At 37.5% G+C, this 26,890-nt stretch overlaps 1 protein-coding gene across 1 annotated transcript in view; it reads left to right on the forward strand.

Annotated features, from left to right (window-relative positions):
• Positions 1-17,438, forward strand: part of LOC127441635 (dual specificity calcium/calmodulin-dependent 3',5'-cyclic nucleotide phosphodiesterase 1C-like) — a 99,596-nt gene extending 82,158 nt beyond the window's left edge. The window contains exons 10-18 of the mRNA XM_051699251.1: positions 74-202; positions 2,843-2,944; positions 4,240-4,360; positions 7,402-7,483; positions 8,129-8,247; positions 11,513-11,693; positions 11,993-12,199; positions 15,967-16,020; positions 16,139-17,438. Coding sequence (XP_051555211.1) covers positions 74-202; positions 2,843-2,944; positions 4,240-4,360; positions 7,402-7,483; positions 8,129-8,247; positions 11,513-11,693; positions 11,993-12,199; positions 15,967-16,020; positions 16,139-16,155 — 1,012 coding nt within the window. The 3' untranslated portion in view covers positions 16,156-17,438. The remainder of the gene's footprint in view (positions 1-73; positions 203-2,842; positions 2,945-4,239; positions 4,361-7,401; positions 7,484-8,128; positions 8,248-11,512; positions 11,694-11,992; positions 12,200-15,966; positions 16,021-16,138) is intronic.
• Positions 17,439-26,890: the final 9,452 nt, after the last annotated feature.

The following is a 26,890-nucleotide window of genomic DNA, read 5'->3' on the forward strand; positions in this document are numbered from 1 at the left end:
CTTCTAAGTCAATTTTGTTTGACCAGAATCCATATGAAAGCTGCATGTAGTGGGAGTATGTTTATTCTGTCAGGTCGGACACAGCCATCCTGTACAATGATCGTTCTGTGCTGGAGAGTCACCACGTGAGCGCGGCCTATCGACTGCTGCAGGACGATGATGAGATGAACATCCTGTACAACCTCTCCAAAGACGACTGGAGGTACAGCAGCATTTCAAATCCATTATTCTGTTTAGTTTCATCATCATCTCACTTCTTTGTCTGCAAGACAGAATGAATTTATAAAACTACATATCACGATTACAGGTGGGGTGAAAAGAAATTGGTATTTCCAATTATTTGACCAAAGGGTCAGTCCATCTCAAGTGGTCCCATAATTGTTAAGTTGGTTGCTTGACCATTTTTAATTTTCCTGTTTTTTTTTAGTGATTACCTCTATGTATTGGTTTGGCAAAACCACCAGTTTTTTATTTTTATTTTACTTGGTTTCACCACGACGGCCATCTTTGTGTCATGGCACACGACAAATGTTGGTTTTGCAGCTGTTTATGGAAACCTCAATATCTTGGCTCAGGATGGTCCTAGCTCCTTGGACCAAAAACGAATTTCTAGAGCACATTACAAGGTACAGGTACATATATAATTGCACAACATAAACATTCTTGTCCCTTAGACTTAGAACTTAAGTCCGAGTTTAATGCTCAAGATTGCTCAAAGTTCCACATTTAGGGACAATTTATAATGGGAAGGGTTTGAGTCTCAGTCTTAATTTTTTTTAGGGGGTACCTAGCTAAGTATAGTGTGCATGCAGAGCATTTCAGGTTTGAGACTTCGCTTATTTATTTATTTTTTTATGGGGGCGAGAAAGCGCAATTTTTTAAAATTCCCCTCAACTTCGGGTTGAATATCTCTGGTGTGGGACCAGATAGGAACCTGAACTTTTCACAGAAATAAGTCCTCTAAAGTGGCATTCTGCTGTAAAAATGTTGAGTTTGAGATTCCACTGGTTACAGAGCTAGGGCTAGTAGAAATCTGGGGAAAAGCGTACTTTATTCATGCATTTTGAGAAATGAACAGAAGTAATTTAAGCATAACAAATAATGAAAATGAACAGTATTTTACAGTAATTATGTTTATGATTGACATACAATAGCTTATGCTTGTCAATGAGGTCTAAAACGTTACTACAATGGCAACAGTGAAGCATGATCTATCACAGGGTTCTTCAAAAAATTACACTGTCTGTGTCTGCACACAACATCAGATCAAGCTGATGATTGAGTCAGCAAAGCTATAAGTGAACTACAAGGACCTGCTGGAACTTATAGTCTGTGACATAAACAGTTATGACTGCATGCTCAACAAGTGTGACCATTATACAAGTATAGAGGCCTTACTGCAGATGCTTGAAGAGTCAGACAAAGATGACACACTTCCTGATAACATCACCTTTATGCAGTGGGTTATGACTGACAGAGCAGATATGATCACTGTCGTTCTCCCTATGGATGAATTCTCTGTTTCTCTGGCTGAGAAACTCAATGCGTTAAAGACACACCATCGGTTGAGGACATCAGTGTGGGAAAACTGTGATATTTTTGTACAATTCTTCCACCCACCTGGACCAAGAACATCATTTAAAATATCTACTGAGGACAAAGTGTGGGTTGTCATGAACAATGTTCTCAGAAAACTGACACCTGCCGAATTGACTACTGTCAACGGACGCTCCCACAACATTTCAGAGAGACTGAGTGAGGAAATCTCACAGCTTCTAATAAAACATGTACATGTAAACATGTAAAATACTGTTCATTTTTGTTATTTGTTATGCTTATATTACATCTGCTCATTTCTCAAAATGCATGTATAAAGTAGGCTTTTCCCCAGATTTCTACTAGCCCTAGCTCTGTAACAACTGGAGTCTCAAACTCAGCATTTTTACAGAAGAATGCTACTATAGAGGACTTATTTCTGTTAATATTTCAGGTTCCTATCTGGTCCCACACCAGAGATATTCAACCCGAAAGTGAGGGGAATTTAAAAAAAATTGCACTTTCTCATCCCCATAAAAAATAAATAAAAAAGAGAAGTCTCAAACCTGAAATGTTCTGCATGCACGCTATACTTACCTAGGTACCCCCTAAAAAAAATTAAGACTGAGACTCAAACCCTTCTCATTATAAATTGTCCATAAATGTGGATTTTGAGCAATCTTGAGTATTACATTAGGACTTAAGTTCTAAGTCTAAGGGACAAGAATGTTTATGTTGTGCAATTATATATGTACCTTTACCTTGTAATGTGCTCTAGAAATCCGTTTTTGTTCCAAGGAGCTAGGACCATCCTGAGCCGAGATATTGAGGTTTCCGTAAACAGCCGCATAACCAACATTTGTCGTGTTCCATGACACAAAGATGCCCATCGTGGTTAAACCAAGTGAAATAAAAATAAAAAAACTGGTGGTTTTGCCATACCAATACATGAGTGAGTAAAAGGTGGCAATATATCAGTTTTAACAACAACAACAAAAATCGCAATATTATTGTATTGCGACCCAGATATCGGCATCATATCGCAAGGTCCCTGCTGATTCCCACCCATAATCGTGATATGGTTTAGTAACAATAAAGTGCCGAAATGTTTTTTAAATGTGCTGTTCTCAGCTGAACACAAGAGAAAGTTGGATGAAACTTCTGTCAAGTTGTATAGCACAGCAGAGACCGAAATGATTTGTCTCTTTCAGAAAGAACACTATTATCCTCACACTTTGAAGCGGAACACATTACCTTTCTTCGGTGAGGACAGTGAGTGTAGTTTCTTTCTGCGTTTGTGTTTTAGAGAGCTCAGGGCACTGGTGGTGGAGATGGTTTTGGCCACCGACATGTCCTGCCACTTCCAGCAGGTCAAAGCCATGAAGAACTTCCTTCAACTGCCTGAGGGGTGAGAAACCTTTACAAACTTATATCAGACATGCTTCACTGATGTCTGTCACCTTTTTGTGTGTGTGTGTGTGTGTGTCTCCACAGAGGAAAATGTTATTGGTCAGACCCAACTGAAAAACAAAACCAACTCAATCGACAGCATTTGTGGCATAATGTTGATCACCACAAAAATTTATTTTGACTCATCCCTCCTTTAGATAGGGCAGTGGTAGCTCAGCGGTTAAGGCTCTGGGTTACTGATCAGAAGGTCAGGGGTTCAAGCCCCAGCACTGTCAAGATGCCACTGTTGGGCCCTTGAGCAAGGCCCTTGACCCTATCTGCTCCAGGGGCGCCGTATCATGGCTGACCCTGCACTCTGACCCCAGCCTAGCTGGGATATGTGAAAAAGAAGAATTTCACTGTATATGTGCAAATGTATAATGTGTGATAAATAAAGAAAATTATTATTAAATTATTATAATTATTATTATAAATTATTATTTAAAAAAAGAAAAAATAGAGGTTACATTGGAGCACTTACAATGGAAGTGAATGGGGCCAATTTTTGGAGGGGTTAAAGGCAGAAATGTAAAGCTTATAATTTTATAAAAGCACTTACAGTAATTCTTCTGTTAAAACTGTTCTGTTCACTACCTGGTCTTCCAAATTGTCTTCCGGCCTAACCAGCTGACAGGTACCCAAAAAACCCTTTAATACCAGCAAACTCGACAAACCTGACCAAACTGGGAGACCAGCTAAAACCAACAAAAGGATGTGTTTTTTTCAGCAGGGGAGCATGCTATTTCATAACAACACATGTTGTTTCATTTAAATATCAATTTAATCTAATAAAAGTCTTATCTCATGGAGACCAGATGAGATGAGACTTTGCTCCTAAAAGTCTAAAAATCAAATAGAAACAAATTAGACAATTGTTCACATAACCTAAGAGTATACAATTATACAGTTATTGTGGAGAGCATGGCTCAGGTTATATGGTCTTGGAAGAATTTGCTGAGAAATGTTTGATTTCATATTGAGATCTTTGAACTTTTTATGGCAGACTTTGGTATCTTGGCAAATCTGAGCCTAGTTTGACACATTGCTGAGATCTTATCTGAATTTCTTGAGGAAACGTGTTAATTTAAACAATGAGCCACAAGGAAATGGCTTAATAAACATACTAAATAATGCCTTGATGAAAATCTAAAATGCAGAAAGTTTCTCTGAATGTTAGGTTAAGGGTATGCAAAATGTAACGACAGTATAATACTTTAATAGAAAAACAAACTTGTGTGTGTTCTCCTCGCACAGAATTGACAAACCCAAAGCCCTGTCTCTGCTGTTACACACGGCCGACATTAGTCATCCAGCTAAAAACTGGGATCTGCATCACCGCTGGACTACATCACTGCTGGAGGAGTTTTTCAGACAGGTTAAATGCATGTTTGTTGTTCAAACACTTTCAACAAGTGTTTTCATTCGTGTATGTGTGAGAAGATCAGGACATGCAAAGAAAAATGTAATCTTGTACCTTGTTTTTTAATCCTCTCTTGGTTCTCTTCCTGTTCTGTTCTGATTGCCCTTTCATCCAATCATGCATAAGCCTGCGTGAGGATTATCAGACCGCAGAAATGAGAGCATGTGGAGAATCATGTCATTCAAGCATGTTTACACCTAATAAATCAACCTAGATTTCACCACCAAATCGAGCAGTCCTGAAATAAAACTGTGGCACATTACAACCATGTGACTTATCAATGAAAATGCACTGTTACAATTAGAGATCATCTCTAAAAATTGAAAACAACTTCATATACAGTACATGCATTTTGTTTTGCTCCAGTAGAGTGCAACAGTGCCCACCTATTTTCTTCTGCCATCTTTGTTCCAGAAGTGTTTTTCCCCTTCATTTTTTCCATAGGGATTTCATAAAGTACTTCGTAAAAAGAGTTCTAAGCCATGAGGCAAATCACAACATTACAAATTTAGATTTTAAGTAAATAACTATTTGAAATTCAGACAAAAAGACAAAGGTGCAATCTTATGAAGTGTTAAAAACATCAGAAAAATATAAAACTGTTGATTATAAGTATAGAATAAATATATTTAAACTATATTGCAAAATATTCAGATATAGGCTAATATTAGGGGCCTGGGTAGCTCAGCGAGTATTGACGCTGACTACCACCCCTGGAGTCGCGAGTTTGAATCCAGGGTGTGCTGACTGACTCCAGCCAGGTCTCCTAAGCAACCAAATTGGGTCGGTTGCTAGGGAGGGTAGAGTCACATGGGGTAACCTCCTCATGGTCGCGATTAGTGGTTCTCGCTCTCAATGGGGCGCGTGGTAAGTTGTGTGTGGATCGCGGAGAGCAGCATGAGCCTCCACATGCTGTGAGTCTCCGCAGTGTCATGCAAAAAGAGCCACGTGATAAGATGCACAGATTGACAGAAGCGGAGGCAACTGAGACTTGTCCTCCACCACCTGGATTGAGGTGAGTAACAGTGCCACCATGTGGACCTACTAAGTAGTGGGAATTGGGCATTCCAAACTGGCAGAAAAGGGGATAAAAAAAGAAAAAAGATATAAGCTAATATTAAGTCATTTGGGAGTGTAGGGAGACCGACTCGTTTGCGTCATTTGCAGTGCGCGGTCGCTGCTTGGCTCTTTTGCCGCGATTTGTTTGCCGCAATTCTCTTGATTGGTGGATTTTCCCCTCAGGATCATGGTTAGTGTAGTTCTTCACAAGGAATTCAGCTATTAAACACTATTTTTTTAAATTACGTTGAAATAAAGTGACTGATTGCTTATACCATTGACAACCTCGGAGCTCACTGTAGGTCTTTAAGGGTTTATTTGAGGATTGAAAATCAATAAAAAAATGTAACTAATTACTCGGACAGTTTTCTGATTAATCGCGATCTTCTGGCATTTTCCAGTAGACTCTTTTAATAATAGGATCAAATGGGCAGATTCAATTCATATTGAGCTTTATTGGCAAGATGAACTTAAGTGTACATTGCTAGTGCATTATTAGACACAATACATACAGATATAAAACAATTTGAATGCTGAAGTTTATTTTGCTAATGTTTAAAGTCTATTATTCCTCTGTCTGCCGTTCAGTCTCTGTCACGCTCATCTCGCGCGGTTTCGCTTTTGACACTGGTTCAGGTGAAAGTGAGTTAGCATTTTCGGGTGATGCGAAGAGATAAGGCAGATTTCCCATATCTCTCTCACACCTGGCTCAGCGCTTGCGGGTAAAATCACCATTCTCTATACAGTTAATAAGCTACAGTGTTTATTATGCCCGGGAAATGCGTCACACATAATTAGTTAAGCATGCACTGCTGCACACAGTCAGTTTCTGTGCTAAGATTTGCAGTTGAGCGTGTACATGCTGGAAATGTATATGTGGCAATTTTAGCCACAGGAAGTGGGGAAAAACATAGTGAAGTTTCAGGAAGTGAAAAAAAAAAAAAAAACGATACAGCATTAATCACGTTTTTTGTAGTTGTTGTTTTGCATTAAACTGTCAACTATTAATCTTATAAATTAACGCGTAAAATTTCCCAGCCCTAGTTTATTAATAAGTTATCGTTAAAACTCAATGGAAAAAATGGAAAATGGGATTCCTCTATGGAAAAAAATGAATGGGATTTTTTACTTCTGGAACCCGACTGTTGCGCCCTTAGTGGTGTTTAATAAGGCAGTCATCACTTATCATTATTTCTCATACAGTTTTCACCCGGCAGAACAAATTTTCACGAACCAGTTTTAAAACGACGCCACACAACTTGGGTGCTGTAGATTGTTCGGCTTCTTCCATGTATAAATTAGGCTTTATAAAGCACACTAACTGATTCTATTCAGCACAGAGTGGGCTACATAAATATGCTTTGACTGATTGACAGATTTAGAGGATGGGAAATATTCCTGTGTGTGTGAGCAGCATTGTTCTAGCAGTTGTACACTCCAGGAGGCACATCAATCCTGACAGCTGAAGCGGGCCAAACAAAAAAAGCTTGACAGTTTATTTTAGCCAGCATTCATGAAATGTTTACAAATGCCTTATATATATATATATAAATCTAATCTTTCAGAACCAAATTAGTGCTGCAACTGCCTGTCAGCCATGTTTGAATCTGACATTTCATAAGCATATACTGTAGTTGGAGTCTGGCAAGTTACTAGTTTCTGTACCTCAGTCAGAACACTTGCGGGCAACAGACTGTGCTGACATTGCTTATTGAGGCTCAGACTGCTACAGCAGTTTTGCTGCGACATTAAATTTAGCTCTGTTTTGAAGATGTGCAGTACAGTATGACTTTTTAATACTTCACATTTTTGTAGCTGTGCTGGTAAGCTTATGTTAATTATTGTGCTATATATTTGCCATAAATTTCCCATGAAACTATAGTTTGTAATTCGTTATTATAGCAATGCAGTGCAATTATGTATTTGTTCTTTTTCAGGGTGATAAGGAAGCAGAACTTGGTCTACCTTTCTCACCTCTGTGTGACCGCAAGTCCACTATGGTGGCCCAATCCCAGATCGGTGAGTTAGTTCTCCTGAATAAATCATAATTAACACACCCTCATGTCATTACAAACCTGTTTCTTTCTTCAGTGGAACACAAAGTAAGATGTTTTGAAGAATATCAGTGCTGCTCTTTTCCATCCAATGAAAGCATATAGACGAGGGACTGTCAAGCTCCAAAAAGGGCAAAAAGCACCATAAAAGTAGTCCAGACATCTTGTGCACTATATTTCAAGTCCTCTGAAGTCATATGATAGCTTTGTATTTATGGATCACTGTCATGGCACATTTATTTAACTTTTATGGTACGTTTTATATTGCTTAACAACCTCTGTCCCCAAATCCCCATTGACTTAAATGGAAATGAGTCGTCTGAACTTGTCTCCTTTTGTGTTGCACTGAAGACAGAAAGCCAAAGATATCTACATTTTCTTGATAAGGTGAACTGTTCCTTTAATAAACAGCCTGTTGATACTGCAATGACTAAAATGCATAACTTACCTGTTAGAAATGATGCCCCGGAAAGTGTCATGATTATAAATATCAGAGTCGAGTGGGTCTTTAATTCAAGTCAGGTTTGTTATTCAAACAGCTGTTTATCAAGTTCAGCGTGGTGAAACACATTTGCACCAAAAAATGACATTAGTATGTAATTTCCTGTAGGGTTCATTGACTTCATCGTTGTCCCCACGTTTACGGTTTTGACTGACATGACAGAGAAGATTGTCACGCCACTGATCGAGGAGGCATCAAACTCTGGTCTTGCTGGATTCCGCAGGTCAGTCTTTTTCTTTTATCCTGGAGAGCATCATTTTTCATACGCTGCTTTAATAAAAAGCTCATTTATGCTTTAGTTGCTTTTGATGCTTTCGTTTCTTTAGGTGAAAAAATACGGCTTCTTACATTGTATAAATTAGGCTAGGTATTAGGGTAGGAATGTAGTTCCGTGACAACTGCATCTTAAAAAGTAGTTTTTTTTTCTTTTAGCAAAAAATGCATCCTGTACATATGAAGGACTACTGAATATACCGTAAATGTAACAAATTGAAATGGTATACAAACAAATTGAGGGTGAAAATATACAGAAGGTTCATAGAAATTTCACAAAGCAGCAGCAGCTCAACAGCCAGCAGAACAACAGAACTGTGATAAAAGATGAACTATTTAATAAAATGTAAAGAGTAATTTAATCCACCACCCATGGAGGAAAACTGTTGCCTGGGGTGTCAGTTCGGTTATAGAATGCGGTTGTCACTCTAACTGAGTTGTCTGTGAATGTAACCGTATTATCCTTTTTCACACTCTGGGTTTTGAAACACGGAAGTAAACGTTTGCAGGGTAAACTTTGACAGCAGGAAACAGGAGTGAATGGGAGATCACAGCAATTGTTATTTTCACTTACCCATTTTCTCCAAGAGCAAAAGAAAAAATCCACTATTTCGTTTGAATGACTTTCCAGAAGAGGAAGAAAATAGAGAGCGGTGGATTAAGACAGTAAAATGGGAGAAGATGCCAAATTTACTGTCACTCTCTCAGTAGCTGTAATAGAAACCCCCTCACAGCTGTGGTAATTCGTTTTTAAAATGAATTCCAGGGTAATACAACACAAAGCATAATGTTATAAATTTACACTCAATATTTAAAAAATGTAAAATACAAAAAAAATTGCGAGATTTACGCTGATAAATAAGGTGGAAATGCGTCATCACAGTCTGTGAAAAGGTTTATTAAGCACTCAAACAGGACTGACAACTGTATTCTGCTGCTCTGTGAATGTGGCCAAGGAGTATTTTGTAGTCAATAGTGGATGAACTACACACACACATACGCAGCCAACAAACTACGGTCACTATACACAACAAATTACAAACACAGAAAACTTCAAACATTCAGTCTACATGTGCTTCAATCTCACAATACTGCAAATTACAAAGTCCATGAAATACACACTAGAAACTAGGAACACTACAAACTCCAAGCATTATAAACTGCAAACACAAACTACACAGTCTAGAAACATTACAAACTCCAAACACTACACTTCAAACCTTAACCTTTACAAACTATAAAAAGAAAACATCACAAACATTATAAACTCCAAACACTAAACTTCAAAAATTACAAACTATACACTGTAAACTATGAAAAAGAAACACTACAAACTCTTTACATTATAAACTCCAAACACTACATTTAAGCGCTGCAGATGTCAAGCATGACAAAAAATGCAAACTGCATGATGGCCCAGTGGGCTAAAGCACAGAACTGGTAATCAGAAGGTTGCTGGTTCGATCTCCACAGCCACCACCATTGCATCCTTGACTTAACTCCAGGTTCCTCCGGGGGGATTGTCCCTGTAATAACTGCACTGTAAGTCGCTTTGGATAAAAGCGTCTGCCAAATGCATAAATATAATATAAATATTACAAACTACACTACACACTACAAATTTCAAACATTACAAACACAACAAACTACACACTATAGAAACATTCCAAACTACACAAACTGTAAACTACAAACTCTACAACCTATAAAAAGCACTACAAACGCCTAACATTCCAAACTACAAGCACAACAAATTACACACTCTAGAAATATTACAAACTACACATTCTACAAACTATAAAAAAAGAAAAACCACAAACTCCAAACATTATGAACTCCAAACTTTACAAACTACACACTCTGCAAACTATTAAAACTAGACTACAAACTAGTTACTACACACTCTACAAACTGTAAAAGGAAACACCACAAACTCCAAACATTACAAACTACACATTGCAAATATCAAGGATTGCAAACACTGCAAACTACAAACACAAGAAATATTACAAAGTACACACACACACACACACACCGCAAACTACAAACACTACTGCATTCTACAAACTATAAAAAGAAATACTGCAAAATCCTAACGTTATAAACTCCAACCACTTCAAACTCCAAACATTACAAACTACAACTACTGCAAACAATCCACAATATTCTCAGTGAGTCCACTGTATTTCGCAAGGTGGTCGGAATTTCCGGATGGCTAGCGGAAGTGCGATTGGTTGGCGTTTTGTGTGTAGCCGGTCACTGCTTGCTTGCATGTCATGCGGTTAGATTCTTGCTTTTTGAATGTTGTAAGATGTCTTAATTTCCCAGACAATGTGTGCAGTTAATGGTTATCCTAATAATCAAGCAAACTAAAGTTTTGTCTAAAACAGCAATGTTATTATCAGAAGCCAATCTCAAAGCACAGCGCTCCTGTCCCAGATGCTGCTTCTTCCATTGGCTGCCTACAGAAGGATTGACTTGGGAACATCTGTTTGACAAAGCTTTGAGATAATTTGTTTGTGTGCTCTTTTCACTTTATTGGCAAGAAGTCAACAGTGGGGATTATTATATTATCCACCGTGACGGTCCGGCAACGATAGAAGTCCAGAAACGGAGCGCAGTTAATTACATAATCAATAGCATTATTGTGTTAACAGGTGTGAGAACCTGTGCTGAAAGTTCATTAGAAATTTTGAGTGTGTTCTATTTAGCATCTTTTTTTGTGAATGCTTCACATGTTTTGAAATGGCATTATAACTGAGTGTTTTTCCTGAACTGTCTGTGAGTAGTGACGATGTTTTCATGCTGTGATGCTAAATGGATAAATTCTACAGTGAATGACCATATTTATTAGATGAGACATGTACAGTAGTGAGCACTAACTAGTCAACTGACAATTACTCTACCCAGATGACACACACTTGCACACAGATAAACCTTTAAACACATATGATACACAGAGCAGTGACTTTCCACACCAGCAGAGAGACAGGAGTAGCAGCAACAGGTGAAACTTAAAATCTCAGTTAGTAATCTGTTTAATAAAAAAGAAGCAAAATCAAACGTTTGTTTCCGATTTACAAAAACGATCAACTCAGTGTGCTTTTCTGTCTCTGTAATACTGCAGATTAGTGCTGTAAGTTTACATTCATTCATTCATTACAAGGATAGTACTGCTGTTAATCCAAATGTAATGTTATGATTTTGATTTAGAATCAGTTAATAGTTTGTTCTATCCTCTCCCTGAATAGTATTACTGCAGAAGATTCAAAGCGAAGCAGTGTGAACAGCTCAGGTTCTGATGGCTCTCTGCTTACCGTGGACCTGAAGAACTTTAAGGCCATCTGGAATGAGAAGGTTTCTCAGAACAGAGAGCGGTGGAAGACGCAGGCAGCTAAAGGTGAAAAAGCGCACAAGCAGCTAATGATATATGTTGCTAACTAAAACATCCTCTAACAGGAACTCAACAGCAGCATGACTTGGGTGTGAAATTATTTAATTTTTTTCCCCAGAGGTCCACTGACAATTGTAAGGGGCCCCCCTCCCCCCACCCAAAACAGTCATAATTAATTTTTCATGACCATTTTCCACCCACTCTCTTTATTGTTTTGTAAATCGATATAGAAAACTCTTGCCGCATTTTTTGTGAGTGAATAGTGAATAATGCGTCTCCCATTGTGTGTTTGATAACAGAGACAGAGGAGAAGGCCAAACGGGAGATGGAGGAGCAGCAGGAAGCAACAGCAGAGAACCAGGAGCAAAAAAAAGACTCCGAGTTATCAGAACCGAAGCAGGACGGGGTGGGACAGGACAACCCAGAGCCAGGGGGGATAAACGGGCCTTCTGAAGAAAGCCCCCATACTAACAAACCAGACGTAGATAAAGGAAACCAGAAATTACACAACGGTACATGTTTGTTTTGGTGATTAGCACTGTTTTGAGGTGGTATTGTATACAAAATAAACAAATATGATTGTTATCAGTAGAGGTTGCATGATATTTATCGCTAATACCGATAACTAAGGTGGTGGAAAAGGTTGATAACTGATTAATCGGCTGATAGTTTTTAAAGTCCATTTATAGAATGTTAAAAAAATGTCTTAGTCTATTTCACATTTCAGGGATCAAGAATTGCACAGGTAGACTGAGTAAATACAACCAAACTAGCATTCTCTAAATATATATACAGTTAAAGTCAGAAGATTATATACACCTTAGCCAAATACATTTAAACTCGTAGAAAACATTCCCTCTCATAGGTCAGTTAGGATCACTACTTTATTTTAAGAATGTGAAATGTCAGAATAATAGTAGAGAGAATGATTTATTTCAGCTTTTATTTCTTTCATCACATTCCCAGTGGTTTACATACACTTTGTTAGTATTTGGTAGCATTGCCTTTAAATTGTTTAACTTGGGACAAACATTTTGGGTAGCCTTTCCTCAAACTTCTCACAATAAGTTGCTGGAATTTTGGCCCATTCCTCCAGACAGTCAGGTTTTTAGGCCTCCTTGCTCACACTAATTTTCTATCGGATTGAGTTCAGGGCTTTGTGATGACCACTCCAATACCTTGACTTTGTTGTCCTTAAGCCATTTTGCCACAACTTTGGAGGTATGCTTGGGGTTATTGTCCATTTTGAAGACCCATTTGTGACCAAACTTTAATTTCCTGGTTGATGTCTTGAGATTTTTCTTCAATATATCCACATAATTTTCCTTCCTCATGATGCCATCTATTTTGTGAAGTGCACCAGTCCCAAGTAAAGGCTTGACATCATTTTCTGGAATTTTCCAAGCTGCTTAAAGGCACAGTAAAATTAGTGTATGTAAACTTCTGACCCACTGGAATTATGATATAGTCAATTAAAAGTAAAACAATCTGTCTGTAAACAATTGATGGAAATATTAAGTAGTTGTCCTAAACGACTTGCCAAAACTATAGTTTGCTAATATGAAATCTGTGTGGAATGGTTAAAAAATGAGTTTTAATGACACCTAAGTGTATGTAAATTTCTGACTACAATATATATATATATATATATATATATATATATATACGTATTTACAATATACAGATACAAATCTGTTATATACAGAAGCAAGGGAATGTAATGGCAGAAGAGGTATGGTATGTTGGATAAATATAAATAGACTAAGCTGTGTACTGCACATTATTGCTCAATGGGGCAGTTTTAACTGTTCATGAGATGGACAGCCTGAGGGAAAAACTGTTCCTGTGCCTGATGGTTCTGGTGCTCAGTGCTCTGTAGTGCCAACCAGAAGGCAACAGTTCAAAAAGGTAGTGGGCTGGGTGAGTGTGGTCCAGAGTGATTTTTCCAGCCCTTTTCCTCACTCTGGAAGTGTACAGTTCTTGAAGGGATGGCAGGGGGTAACCAATAATCCTCTGTCCTTTGTGGTCTTCTGATATCCGATTTCGTAGCTTCACCAAACCAGACATTTACTGAAGTGGAGAGGACAGACTCAATGACTGCTGAGTAGAACTGTATCAGCAGCACCTGTGGCAGGTTGAACTTCCTCCACTGGCAAAGGAAGTACAACCTCTGCTGAGCCTTTTTCATAATGGAGTCAATGTGGGTCTCCCACTTCAGGTCCTGTGAGACGGTAGTGCCTAGGAACCTGAATGACTCCACAGTGCTGATTAGAGTGGTGAGGGGGGTCAATGTTGGGGTGTTCCTCCTAAAGTCCACAATCATCTTCACCGTTTTAAGCATGTTCAGCTCCAGGTTGTTTTGACTACACCAGTGAGCCAGCCATTCAACCTCCCTTCTGTATACAGATTCATCGTCATCTTAGATGAGGCTGATGACAGTAGTGTCATCTGCAAACTTCAGGAGCTTGACAGAGGGGTCCTTGGTGGTGCAGTCATTTGTATACAGGGAGAAGAGTAGTGGGGAGAGCACACATCCCTTGGGGCACCAGTGCTGATTGTGCATGTGCTGGAAGTGAATTTCCCATCTCACTAGCTGCTGCCTGTCCATCAGAAAGCTGGTGATCCACTGACAGATAGACATGGGAACAGAGAGTTGGTGTAATTTAGTCTGAATAATAGCTGGGATTATGTTGTTGAAAGCCGAACTGAAGTCTACAAAAAGGATCCTTGCATATGTCTCTGGTATGTCCAGATGTTGCAGGATATGATGCAATCCCATGTTGACTGCATCATTCACAGACCTGTTTGCTCAATAAGCAAATTGAAGGAGATCTAGAAAGGGTTCAGTGATGTCCTTCAGGTGGGTCAAAACCAGTCTCTCAAATGACTTAATGACCACAGATGTCAGAGCGACGGGTCTGTAGTCATTAAGTCCTGTGATTTTGGGTTTCTTTGGGGCTGGAATGATGATTGAGTATTTGAAGCACCATGGGACTTCACACTGCTCCAGTGATCTATTGAAGATCAGTGTGAAGATGGGGGCCAGCTGGTTAGCACAGGTTTTTAGTGGGTGAAACACCATCTGGGCCCTGTGCTTTCCTTTTCTTTTGTTTTTGGAAGACACGGCACACAGATCTTCACAGATCTTAAGTGCAGGTTGAGTAGCAGGAGGAGGGGGGTTGCAGGAGGTGTTGATGTTTGCGTGATGTGAAGGTAAGAGCGGGTGTGGGATTGGGCCTTACAAATCTACAGTAGAACACATTCAGGTCATCAGCCAGTTGTTGGTTCCCTACAGTGTTGGGGGATGGAGTCTTGTAGTTAGTAAATTGTTTCAGGCCACTCCACACTGATGCAGGGTCGTTAGCTGAAAACTTGTTTTTCAGCTTATCAGAATAGTTTCTTTTAGCCACTCCAATTTCCTTATTCAGTGTGTTCCTGGCCTGACTGTACAAGATTTTATCCCTACTTCTGTAAACATCCTCTTTTGCTTGATGAAGCTGTAATTTTGCTGTAAACCACGGTTTGTCATTGTTGTATGTTAAATAAGTCCTAGTAGGAATGCACATATCCTCACAGAAACTGATATATGATGTCACAGTATCTGTGAGCTCATCCAGATTGGTGTCTACAGCCTCAAATACACTCTAATCACTGCAGTCAAAACAGGCTTATAGTTCCAGCTCTGCTTCATTAGTCCATCTCCTTACAGTCTTTACTACAGGCTTAGCTGATTTTAGTTTCTGCCTGTAGTTTGGAAGAAGATGATCCAGACTGTGATCAGAGAGTCCCAAAGCTGCTCGAGGGACAGAGCGATATGCATCCTTCATTGTTTTGTAGCAATGATCCAGTATATTTCTGTCTCTGTCTCATGTAATGGGCTGTTTGTATTTGGGCAGTTCACCTTTGAGGTTTGCTTTGTTAAAATCCCCAAGAATAATAATAAGTGAGTCCGGGTGTTGTTGTTCCTTGTCTGTGATTTAATCAGCCAGCTGTTGCAGCGCTGCATTCATGCACACGTGTGGAGGAATATAAAAACTCACCAGAATAAACGAGGCGAGTAGAAAGGCTTACAGTTAATAAAGAGCGCTTCTAAATTAGGACAGCACATCTTCTTTAACGTTGTTACATCTGTACACCAACTTTCATTGATGTACAAGCATGTTCCACTGCCTCTTGTTTTCCCATGACATTTGAATGCTATTATTATTATTTTTTTTATGTTGACTGATATATTTTCTCTATTCAACTGAATCAGTGAATGTCTGATCTTTGTGAACAGGAGAGGTGTCTGAGACAGAATCACCAGCAGATGAAGATGAGAAAACGCTTAAAGGTAAATATTTACACATCTATTCTGTTGTTGTTTTGCTACATAGAAGTGATTGTGGTATTCTCCATGCTCAAGTCTCTTTTCCAGTTATTATAAATAATTTTTGATATTCTTTTAACAGAAACTGAAACTGCCTAGAGTGATTTACAGTGGACCCTTGTCCAAAGGACAATAATCAGAACTGAAGGTACACAGCGGCCTCTTGTGGACACAGCTAAAGCTTACATTAATTTGTGTTTGGCCTCTTTTCTCTCCAAAATCTTTGCTACGGGATCTCTTTGACTTTTAAAGACTGATCTTTGACGACAAAGGATACAACTGATGGCAGCAACCGGCAATGCTTTTGTACAGTCTTAAATCTTTTGATTTAACGAATCAGACCACAACATCCACTCTAAAAGAGCCAGTAAAGAAAAGCATGCAACAGCTGAAAAAATATTGGCAAATTAGGATTCTTTCTAAAACAACCTTCATTTGTAAATGCTTTTTATGTCTATCGGCATGTCTATCCCAGCTTGCATCAGTGATCAATATTCATCCAAATCTGCTTTCTGGCCTGACAACATTGTGATGTTTGGTTCAGCTGTTTTAAATGCGCTTTACTTGACACAGAATGATGTATTTCAGCAAACATGCTCTGCTGTAATGACTCATTATAAGCCTCGTTTGCTAATAGAGGTTGCGTATATGAAATCCGGAATGTGTATATGTATTATTATTGTACATTAATATGTCAGCGCTTAGATCAGAGCTTTTATTATTGAGAAAAGCTGTATGAAGTGGCAGTATTTCTAATCAAGCATGTCTTTGTACAATTGTGGAGTAGAAAAAGCCTGACTCGACCTGAGATTTTCCTTCCCGCTACCTACAGATGCCTTTCTTTATGTAGTCTTTCTGAAACTGACAGAACTGAAATGTCTTCTACAGGAACACATATGCAGAGAAACTAGCGTTCAGCATAGATAATGTAACTCTTATTAAAATAGAACATAGTAGCGTGTTGATCATAACCATATCACTGTGCTTTCTCAGCAATTCCTGGATATCACACAAATTACATCCTTTTTCTGATTTCTTGGGGTTTTTGTGACATTTGCCTGATATACCTCTGTGTTTCATCATATTCCAGTCTATCTTTTCTATCTTGTCTGTTACGGTGACCAAACTTTCCTCTGTTCTTCAATCAGTTAAACGAAAAATGACAAAAATGTATTAGGGTAAATCTCACGAAGGTCACATTACACCCCAAAAAAGAAAAAAAGAAGAAATTATATTTTCTATAATGAAAATCAAGCCTGATTTGAAAGCATTTCAGCAAATTTTCCTCCGATTTCTTATGGTTTACTTTTGACTTCAGAAAACAAATTACTGCAATACAATTATTTCGGTAACACTTTACAATAAGGTAGTATTCGTTAACAGTAGATAACACAATAGTTCAAATAAACTAACAATTAACAATACCTCTACAGCATTTATTAATCTTGGTTCATGTTAATTTCATTAATTTTCATTAAAAAGTTGTATATCATAACATTTAGTTAATACAATATGAGCTAACATGAAATAACAATAAACAATAGTATTTTGATAAATTAACATTTACAAATATAAATAAATGCTGTACAAATGTCATTATGCATTGTTAGTTCATGATATCTAATGCATTAACTAATGTTAACAACCTTTCTTTATTGAAATAAACATATATATATATATATATATATATATATATATATATATATATATATAATTAGGGGTAAAACAATCATATTTATCATTAAAATAATGTCACGTTGCAAAAGATCTTAATGTTCCTTTATTTTCCTTGGGACTTTGAAGTGAAATGTGACCTGGACATGTTCTTGATGGGTTTTGTGTGATTCACCCATTAATAACTTACTTAATTTAATAATTAATATGATTATTTTTGTAATCTGTTGTGCTGTTAATATGGTTTCTCTGGTCTTTTTCTTTGTTGAATGAGTGGGTTGGTGTGGATGAGATATGCGATAGATATTGTATAAATTGATTTTGTGTGTTTGTTTCAAGTTGCTCTCTCTGGATGTATTCTTGATTTGAGAGTACAAAGTGAGTAATGTTGAGCTTCTAAACTGTTTTATTTATTTATTTTTGTTTGTGACTACAGATTCTCTACAATTCTTTCTTGCTGCCTCTCACTGGCTTTGGTTTCATGTATATTATTTACTAGCATTATTAGTGTGTATGTCTTGTTCTTCACAACCGGCAGAAAAGAATAACATTGTTATTTCCCGCCATAAGAGCAGATAATGAATATGTCTTTTGTAATTAAGCAAATTGTCACTTTATTACAATGGGTTACATGATTTATTTATTTATTTTTTTCTTTGTTTACCTGTAAAGCTTCCTGTAGATTCAGACTACACAGACAAGCTGGTTTCAGTTGACGGGGGCAGGTGAATGTGACAGCACGTGCTGAATGATGCTACAGCATGTGTGCGTGTGATTGAGTGTGTGTGCATGTGTGTATGAGCTGATCGTGTTCACTTTCTAAAGTTTACACTGTGATCTTTAATGTATAGCTGTTCCCATGATGTCTGTTTTTGAGCAGGACACAAAGAGAGTGGCATCTGCCACTACTGTATATTCCTCTGCGTCTGCACAACCGTGATTCACAATAAACATCAACTTAAAGGGCTCAGAAAAAATTTGCTGCTGTTTTTGGGACTGTGTTTGTGTTTGTGTGTGTGTGCGTGTGCGTGTGCGTGTGCGTGTGTGTGTGCATGCGTACAGGTTTCACTATATTTGTGAGTTCCAAATTTTTGAAATTGTCCTCACTAATATACTGGAACTTTTTGAGAACCCACTAGTGAGGACATTTTAGGTGGTCCTCACTAGTAAAAAAAATGGCCCATAAATCGGCCAAATCTTGTTTAGCTTAAAATCTACTGATGTGCACAGGTTTCTGCGAGGGTTAGGTTTAGGGGATAGAAAATATCATTAGCCTGCTATGAAATCAATGGAAGTCTATGAGATGTCCTCACTTACAGTTGAATCCAGAAGTTTACATACACTTAGGTTGAAGATATTAAAACAAATTTTTTAACTACTCCACAGATTTCATATTAGCAAACTACAGTTTTGTCAAGTCGTTTAGGACATCTACTTTGTGCATGACACAAGTAATTTTTCCAACAATTGTTTACAGACAGATTGTTTCACTTTTAATTGACTATATCACAATTCCAGTGAGTCAGAAGTTTACATACACTAAGTTAACTGTGCCTTTAAGCAGATTGGAAAATTCCAGAAAATTATGTCAAGCCTTTAGGCAATTAGCCAGTTAGCTTCTGATAGGCCAGCTGGCAGCTGGAGTCGATTGGCGGTGTACCTGTGGATGTATTTTAAGGCCTACCTTCAAACTCAGTGCCTCTTTGCTTGACATCATGGGAAAATCAAAAGGAATCAGAAAAAAAATGTGGACCTCCACAAGTCTGGTTCATCCTTGGGAGCAATTTCCAAATACCTGATGTTACCACGTTCATCTGTACAAACAATAGTATGTAACTATAAACACCATGGGACCACGCAGCTATCATACCGCTCAGGAAGGAGATGCATTATGTCTCCTAGAGATGAACATAGTTTGGTGCGAAAAGTGCAAATCAATCCCAGAAAAACAGCAAAGGACCTCGTGAAGATGCTGGAGGAAACAGGTAGACAAGTATCTATATCCACAGTAAAATTAGTCCTATATCGACATAACCTGAAAGGCTGCTCGGCAAGGAAGAAGCCACTGCTCCAAAACTGCAATAAAATGTGCAATTGCACATGGGGACAAAGATCTTACTTTTTGGAGAAATGTCCTCTGGTCTGATGAAACAAATATTGAACTGTTTGGCCATAAGGACCATCGTTATGTTTGGAGGAAAAAGGGTGAGGTTTGCAAGCAGAAGAATACCATCCCAACCGTGAAGCACGGGGGTGGCAGCATCATGTTGTGGGGGTGCTTTGCTGTAGGAGGGACTGGTGCACTTTACAAAATATATGGCATCATGAGGAAGGAAAATTATGTGGATATATTGAAGCAACATCTCAAGACATCAGCCAGGAAGTTAAAGCTCGGTCGCAAATAGGTCTTCCAAATGGACAATGACCCCAAGCATACCTCCAAAGTTGTGGCAAAATGGCTTAAGGACAACAAAGTCAAGGTATTGGAGTTGTCATCACAAAGCCCTGACCTCAATCCGCTAGAAAATGTTTGGGCAGAACTGAAAAAAGCGTGTGCGAGCAAGGAGGCCTACAAACCTGACAGAAGTTCTGTCTGGAGGAATGGGCCAAAATTCCAGCAACTTATTGTGAGAAGCTTGTGGAAGGCTACCCAAAATGTTTGAACCAAGTTAAACTATTTAAAAGCAATGCTACCAAATACTAACAAAGTGTATGTAAACTTCTGACCCACTGGAATGTGAAGAAATAAAAACTGAAATAAATCATTCTCTCTACTATTATTCTGACATTTCACATTCTTAAAATAGAGTAGTGATCCTAACTGACCTAAAACAAGGAATGTTTATATGTCAGTAATTGTGAAAATCTGAGATTAAATGTATTTGGCTAAGGTGTATGTAAACTTCTGACTTCAACTGTATATAGTGAAACAAACCTGTGTTTGTGTGTGTAACTTAAAGGAATAGTTCACCCAAAAATGACAATTCTCTCATTATTCACTTACCCTGATGCCATTCCAGATGTGTATGACTGTCTTTCTTCAGCAGAACACAAATTTTTAGAAGAAGATAGAGCTCTGTCAGGTCCTTATAATGCAAGTAAACGGGTGCTAGTTCTTTGACGGTCCAAAAGTCACATTTAGGCAGCTTAAAAGTAATCCACATGACTCCAGTCGATCAATGAATGTCTTCTGAAGCGAATCGATAGGTTTATGTTAGAAACAATAGATAATTAAAATGTTTTTAAATTTAAATCGGTGCTTCCGTCCAGGGCTCTGATGCTGTTTGATATGGCCGAACTCTCGCGTGACATTCGTTCTCTGTTGTAAATAAGCGCCACTTTTGAATTCTCGCATGAACTCTCCGACACGCTTGCGTCACACGGCAGCTGCGTGATGCATCAACTGCTGGCAGGAAGCGCTTTTTAAAAGTTAATAATGTTTTAATTATAGCTTCATTTTTACACAAACCTATCAATTTGATTCAGAATACATTCACTGATCGACTGGAGTTGTGTGGATTACTTTTATGTTGCCTAAATGTGACTTTTGGACCGTCAAAGATCTGGCACAAAGATCTGGGAACTGACAGAGCTCTATCTTCTAAAAATCTATATTTGTGTTCTGCTGAAGAAAGACAGTCATACACATCTGGGATGGCATGAGGGTGAGTAAATAATGAGAGAATTGTCAAGTTACTGACAGCATGCCAGGCTATTTAAGATAGGTGGCAAGTTGAATATAACACAGAAAATTCCTTTTGAGGTGTGCATCTAAAACTAGCCACAAGATGTCACTACTGTCATTGTAAGAGAACAGATTTTCTGTAAGGAATATGGTGTGTATGAAAGACTGTCTGGGCTTGTGTGTAGTTCTCTTTGTCTATCTCACTGAAGTGCATTCTTTAATCTCCAAGATTTGTCAGAGTTGATTGATTTTATTTTTTCACTTGGTGAAACAGCAGGTGAGCAGTTCCATCTCTCTGGAACATCTACCAACTCATCCTTCGTGTAAAAGAGACAACATACAGTTACTGATTAGCGTACACCTGTAGTGTGCAGTCTGCATGTTCTACAGTTTGCTTTAAACCCTTAAATCAAACATCTTGACTGAGAGAGATCGTATTGGTTTAGTACCAGCCTTGGGCCTGAAATACAAACTGAGCTTTTCACATCTGAGCTTCCATCTGTTTTTACATAACAGATTTTAATTTAAAATTACATGTGTGTTTCATACATTAAAAAACAGCACAAACAAGAACTCTCGGGACAGAAACATAGCACTTCAGTTACACCATATTCAGTTTTCGCAGCAAACATGTCAAAGTGAAAATGATCATCGGGGCATCTAAGCAGGTGTGCGCACACATCACATGCCATACATCTGTGTCTGTGAGTGTTTAAGAGTCCCTATATACCTCTATATTACAACTGGGTCGTTTGTGTTATGCAGTACCCTTAACACTCTTTAGCAATGATTGTGCTTGTATTGCAATTTAAGGAAGTATTTCTATTCCAGACTTCAGCAATATGCTCAGGTCAAGCTCAGGCACTTAACTTCATTAATAAGAAGTTATTTACACAATGACAAGAATATTAACAAGATGGAAGATAACAGTATGGACATAAAGAGCTGAAGTTAGCAACTGTGCATTTAGGGATTGAGAGTTAGTTTACATGAAGGTGTGAACTTTAAGTTAATTTAAATGAAATGTTCATATTAATATTCAGATTTCTATAACTATCAAACAAGTTGGAAATCCAAGTAGTGAAGATACAGTATTTAAAATTCACTTCTATGTTTACTTAATTTTTGTAAAAGAAAATGGACAGTATTTTACAGTCCTGTTTCCTAAAGGTCAGCGTATTAAAGCTGAATTTTCCAATAGGAATATTGTAATCAAGAGCGGGTCGCCATTGCAACAGGCCATATGCTGTGCTATCTGAAGAATATTGCAGAAGTAAAGGTGTCAAAGTAAGTGTTGCCCGGAAGGTTTTTGTGATTTTTTTTTTTTTTTTTTTTTTTTTTACATTTAAAAACTGCATTTATCAATAAAACAAATAATAAAATACAAGGAATTTATTGTGAGATTGGCAACATTTGGTAATTTATTTAAATGTTATGTTTCTGGTTCAAAACATTTTACATCTTTATGGACATCATCAGTGGCATGCTGCTGATTACCTCAGACAATATCTTCGATTGGAAAAAATTTACAAATAAGCAGTGGAAATCTATGGGGCAAGGCATTCCGGAGGATGTAAAAGAAGAAATGTGCAGCTCGAATTTTTTAAGTGCGTTTTTAAAGGAATAGTTAACCCAAAAATGAAAATTCTCTCATCATTTACTTAACCTCATGCCACCCTGGATGTTTGTGACTTTATTTATAGTGCAGAACACAAATGAAGATTTTTAGCAGAATATCTCAGCTCTGTTGGTCCTCACAATACAAGTGAATAGTGACCAGAACTCATAAGGTCCAAATAGCTCATAAAGGCAGCATAAAAGTAATCCATAAGACTCCAGTGGTTAAATCCATGTCTTCTGAAGTGATATGGTAAGTGTGGATGAGAAACAGATCTATATTTAAGTCCTTTTTTTCTGTAAATCTACACTTTCACTTTTACTTTAACATTCAGGTGTGGTAGTGACTTTCACATTCAGCCACCTACTGGTCGGGCTGATCAAAGGTGGTGATTTATAGTAAAGAAGGACTTAAATATTGATCTGTTTCTCACCCACACCTATCATATGACTCCTGAAGACATAGATTTAACCACTGGAATCTTGGTATGGTATGATCTATGCTGTGATGTTTAAAATTAACACAAATAATTATCACATGGCCTGCCCATATTTGTAAATGTGCAAAAAATAAACATCTACAGGTAAATCCGATCGGTACAAAGACATTGTTTTGAATATTCATTCATTCTAATGGAATCTTAAAACGTTCTGTAGAAATGTATGAAGTTGTTATAAGCAACCCCCCCCCCCACCCCCTCAAAACCTTACCTCTAATGTATTTACATTGTACATTTTAAAAACACATCAATTATTCATGATTTCAAATTTTATGTTAATTAGTATATGTGTATCTCCATCTGTGTTTTCGTGATTTTAAACCTCACTGAATATTTTAAATACTTCATTTCTTGTAGTCCTGATCCATACACTCATTTAAACAATGTTGCACCAAACGTCCTTCTTGTATATCTACTACTCCCCTTAATTGAATTATACACAAAAATATAAACCTTTCTATATTTAACTATATAAATAAGTGTCTATATTAATAAGTGTTATTGTGCATGTGTCTTCCAGGAAATAAGACACCTCCACATATGTGTTCTTGTTTGAGTTGTGTTTGTGTGAAACCATCACACCTTTCGGAAAGGTCCTTTCCTTCCATCTGAGGTTCCACCTGGGCGGAGTGGGCTGCTGGCATATGGGCCTTGTAATTGGTAGAAACAGCACAGCTGTAGGTGGTGGTTCTGAAACCCAAAGTCCTCTAATCATTCTAGAATAACAGTGCCTACCTGCACATCTCACTGTGTGTGTGACTGTCCTCTACAGCCACTGTGGCATCAATATTATCATCTCATAAGCTTGTTATAACCTTGGTGTTCTTATTTAATTCTGATAGAAAACATTCCAAAAGTTTTTGTTCTTGATTGAATTTACTGAAACAAGCAAACAGTAATGTATTTTACTGTAATGCCTATGTGGCTAGACACTGCACCGGGATAAACACTGAAATACACACAGTTTCAAAAGCATTGTCACAAGTCTTATAACATATGTTTAAAACTAAACATTTTTGGAACAACATAATGTACTAACCTTGTCTATGCAAAGTTACATCCAATCTTTCAACTCCTGTTCTGACCATAGCTTGTAAACCTTGTAACTTTCACATGATATGCGCAACGATACCATAAAGGGATCGTTTACATCAGTGGTTCTCAACCTTATTGACTTCAAGTTCCCCCATTGTCAAGATGATATTTCGAAAGTCCCCATCCCCTAACTAGGAGATTATTAATCATTTTATATTCTGCAGGCCTACATCTTGCTTTTCAGCTGTTTTTTTAGCATTCTGATTAAGTTTATTTAATATAACTTGGCCCCTTCAATAAAATTGTTTTTGTAATTGATTTACTTAAAATATATATGTAGCATTTTTGCATCATTTTAAGTAAATTAAACTTATGGTAATTTTAGGACAGCATAACTAGAAAAACCTTGTTAGATATACACAAATGTATCCATTCATTCAACTTTATTTACTTAAAAAGGTATGTCACATGAATAAGATTTAACAACTAATGTTGAAACACATTGTTTCACATTTATATTATTGTTTCTACTTATTAAATTGACTCAATAATAACTAAGTAAATTATGACTAAGGCCAGTTATTAAACTTGATTCTCCAAAGAAGTGCAAACAAAGCTGCACTTCATCTATGCGCATTCACATGTGCAAGGAAATATTGCATGAACTGAACAGGATACAAGTTCACCAAAGGGAACACTAATCACCTTAATGGTGCCTTTACACGAAACAACTAATTACAGGAAAACAACACCAATAATACTAAAAAGAGCTAAAATCTCTATGAATTCTTAAGAACAACTAATAAATGTCCTTTTTTACTATCAATCTCCACTTTCACGTTCACATTCTTCTTCTTTTGTTTTTGGCGATTAGCATTCCTTGTACGTATCTTTTGAATTAAAAAAGGACTTAAATATTGAGCTGCCTCTCACCCATACACTTCTGAAGATACAGATTTAACCACTGGAGTCTTATGGATTACTTTTTTGCTGCCTTAATGTGCCTTTTGGAGCTTCAAAGTTTTGGTCACCATTCACTTGCATTGTATGGACCTACCAAGCTGAGATATTCTTCTAAAAAACTGTCTTTGTGTTCAGCAGAAGAAAGAAAGTCATACACATCTGGGATTGCATGAGGGTGAGTAAATGATGAGAGAATTTGCATTTTTGGGTGAACTATCCCTTTAAGCACCTTAAGCAGGACATCTAAGATCCAACAGATATAGCTCACCTATCACAATGTGAAGTTACTTACGTTGTGTTTTGATTTATGATGTTTGTGTGAGTGTGGTTGAAATCAGGGCAATTTTTGTATCTTTCAACACAATAAAGGTGCGTCTCACAACACTGTCAGTAAAGTGTAAGTGTTAGTTAATGCCATTGCACAAAACATCTGCAGAGCAGCTCCTTTAAAAGTTTCACCAGACCTATTTTTAAAAACATTTACTCAAGAAAAGGTACTGCACAGATTTTCTTCATCTAAACATCTCTCCTTCTTTCTGTTTGTAAGATTATCTGTGCAACAGACCACCAATCTGATGTCACCTGTGATTCTGGCAGGCGGCTCATCTCATCTTCTCATTGTGAGAGTTCCAGCGCCTTCAGTAGCAACTCGGCTCGTCACACTGTCTTTAAATGCTGATAATTTGATAATTAAAACAGCTGACGAGCACAAGCTGTCATCGCTGTGGCAACAAAGAGCCTAATTTACTGGTGGAAAAATTAGCAAACCATCATTCAGGTTTAACAGCCTCCACACTGCAAACACGCCTCTACCTCTTAGAACACTAAAAGATGTTGTGGAAATACCATGATGGTACTTTGTGGTACCGAATGATTACAGTATTCATACATATTGATATTAATACTCAAAATGATTTTTTTTTTTTTTTTTAGGATTAACACATTTCGATTTCATAACCAAATTCCATCAGCTGAATTTGTCAATCTTTAATAAAGTAAAATAAAATAAAAACCTAAATATAACTTAATTTGGTTAAACATTACACAATTCAATTTTATGGAATTTTGTTATGAAATTGAAATGCTTAAATCTTTAAAATAGGATAAAATATATTTTTTGTGTGTGGTATTCCAAGCATGTCTAAAGAACATGGTATTACAATGGTAATTTCTGTTAGTAGCCTAAATTTCAATCAATATTCAATCAAGAGTTGATTTCCAGGAAACACATTTAGCGATAAAAACCTTAAATGTACTTATAAGTCACTGTCAGACATTTGTTCTCACACCCTGTCTACACCGGACACGAGCGGTGCGTCAAAACCAAATAGATCCCATTATAATCAATTACGCTCTCTAC

The sequence above is a fragment of the Myxocyprinus asiaticus genome, chromosome 5, assembly GCF_019703515.2.
Source record: "Myxocyprinus asiaticus isolate MX2 ecotype Aquarium Trade chromosome 5, UBuf_Myxa_2, whole genome shotgun sequence".
In the NCBI taxonomy this organism is placed as follows: domain Eukaryota; kingdom Metazoa; phylum Chordata; class Actinopteri; order Cypriniformes; family Catostomidae; genus Myxocyprinus; species Myxocyprinus asiaticus.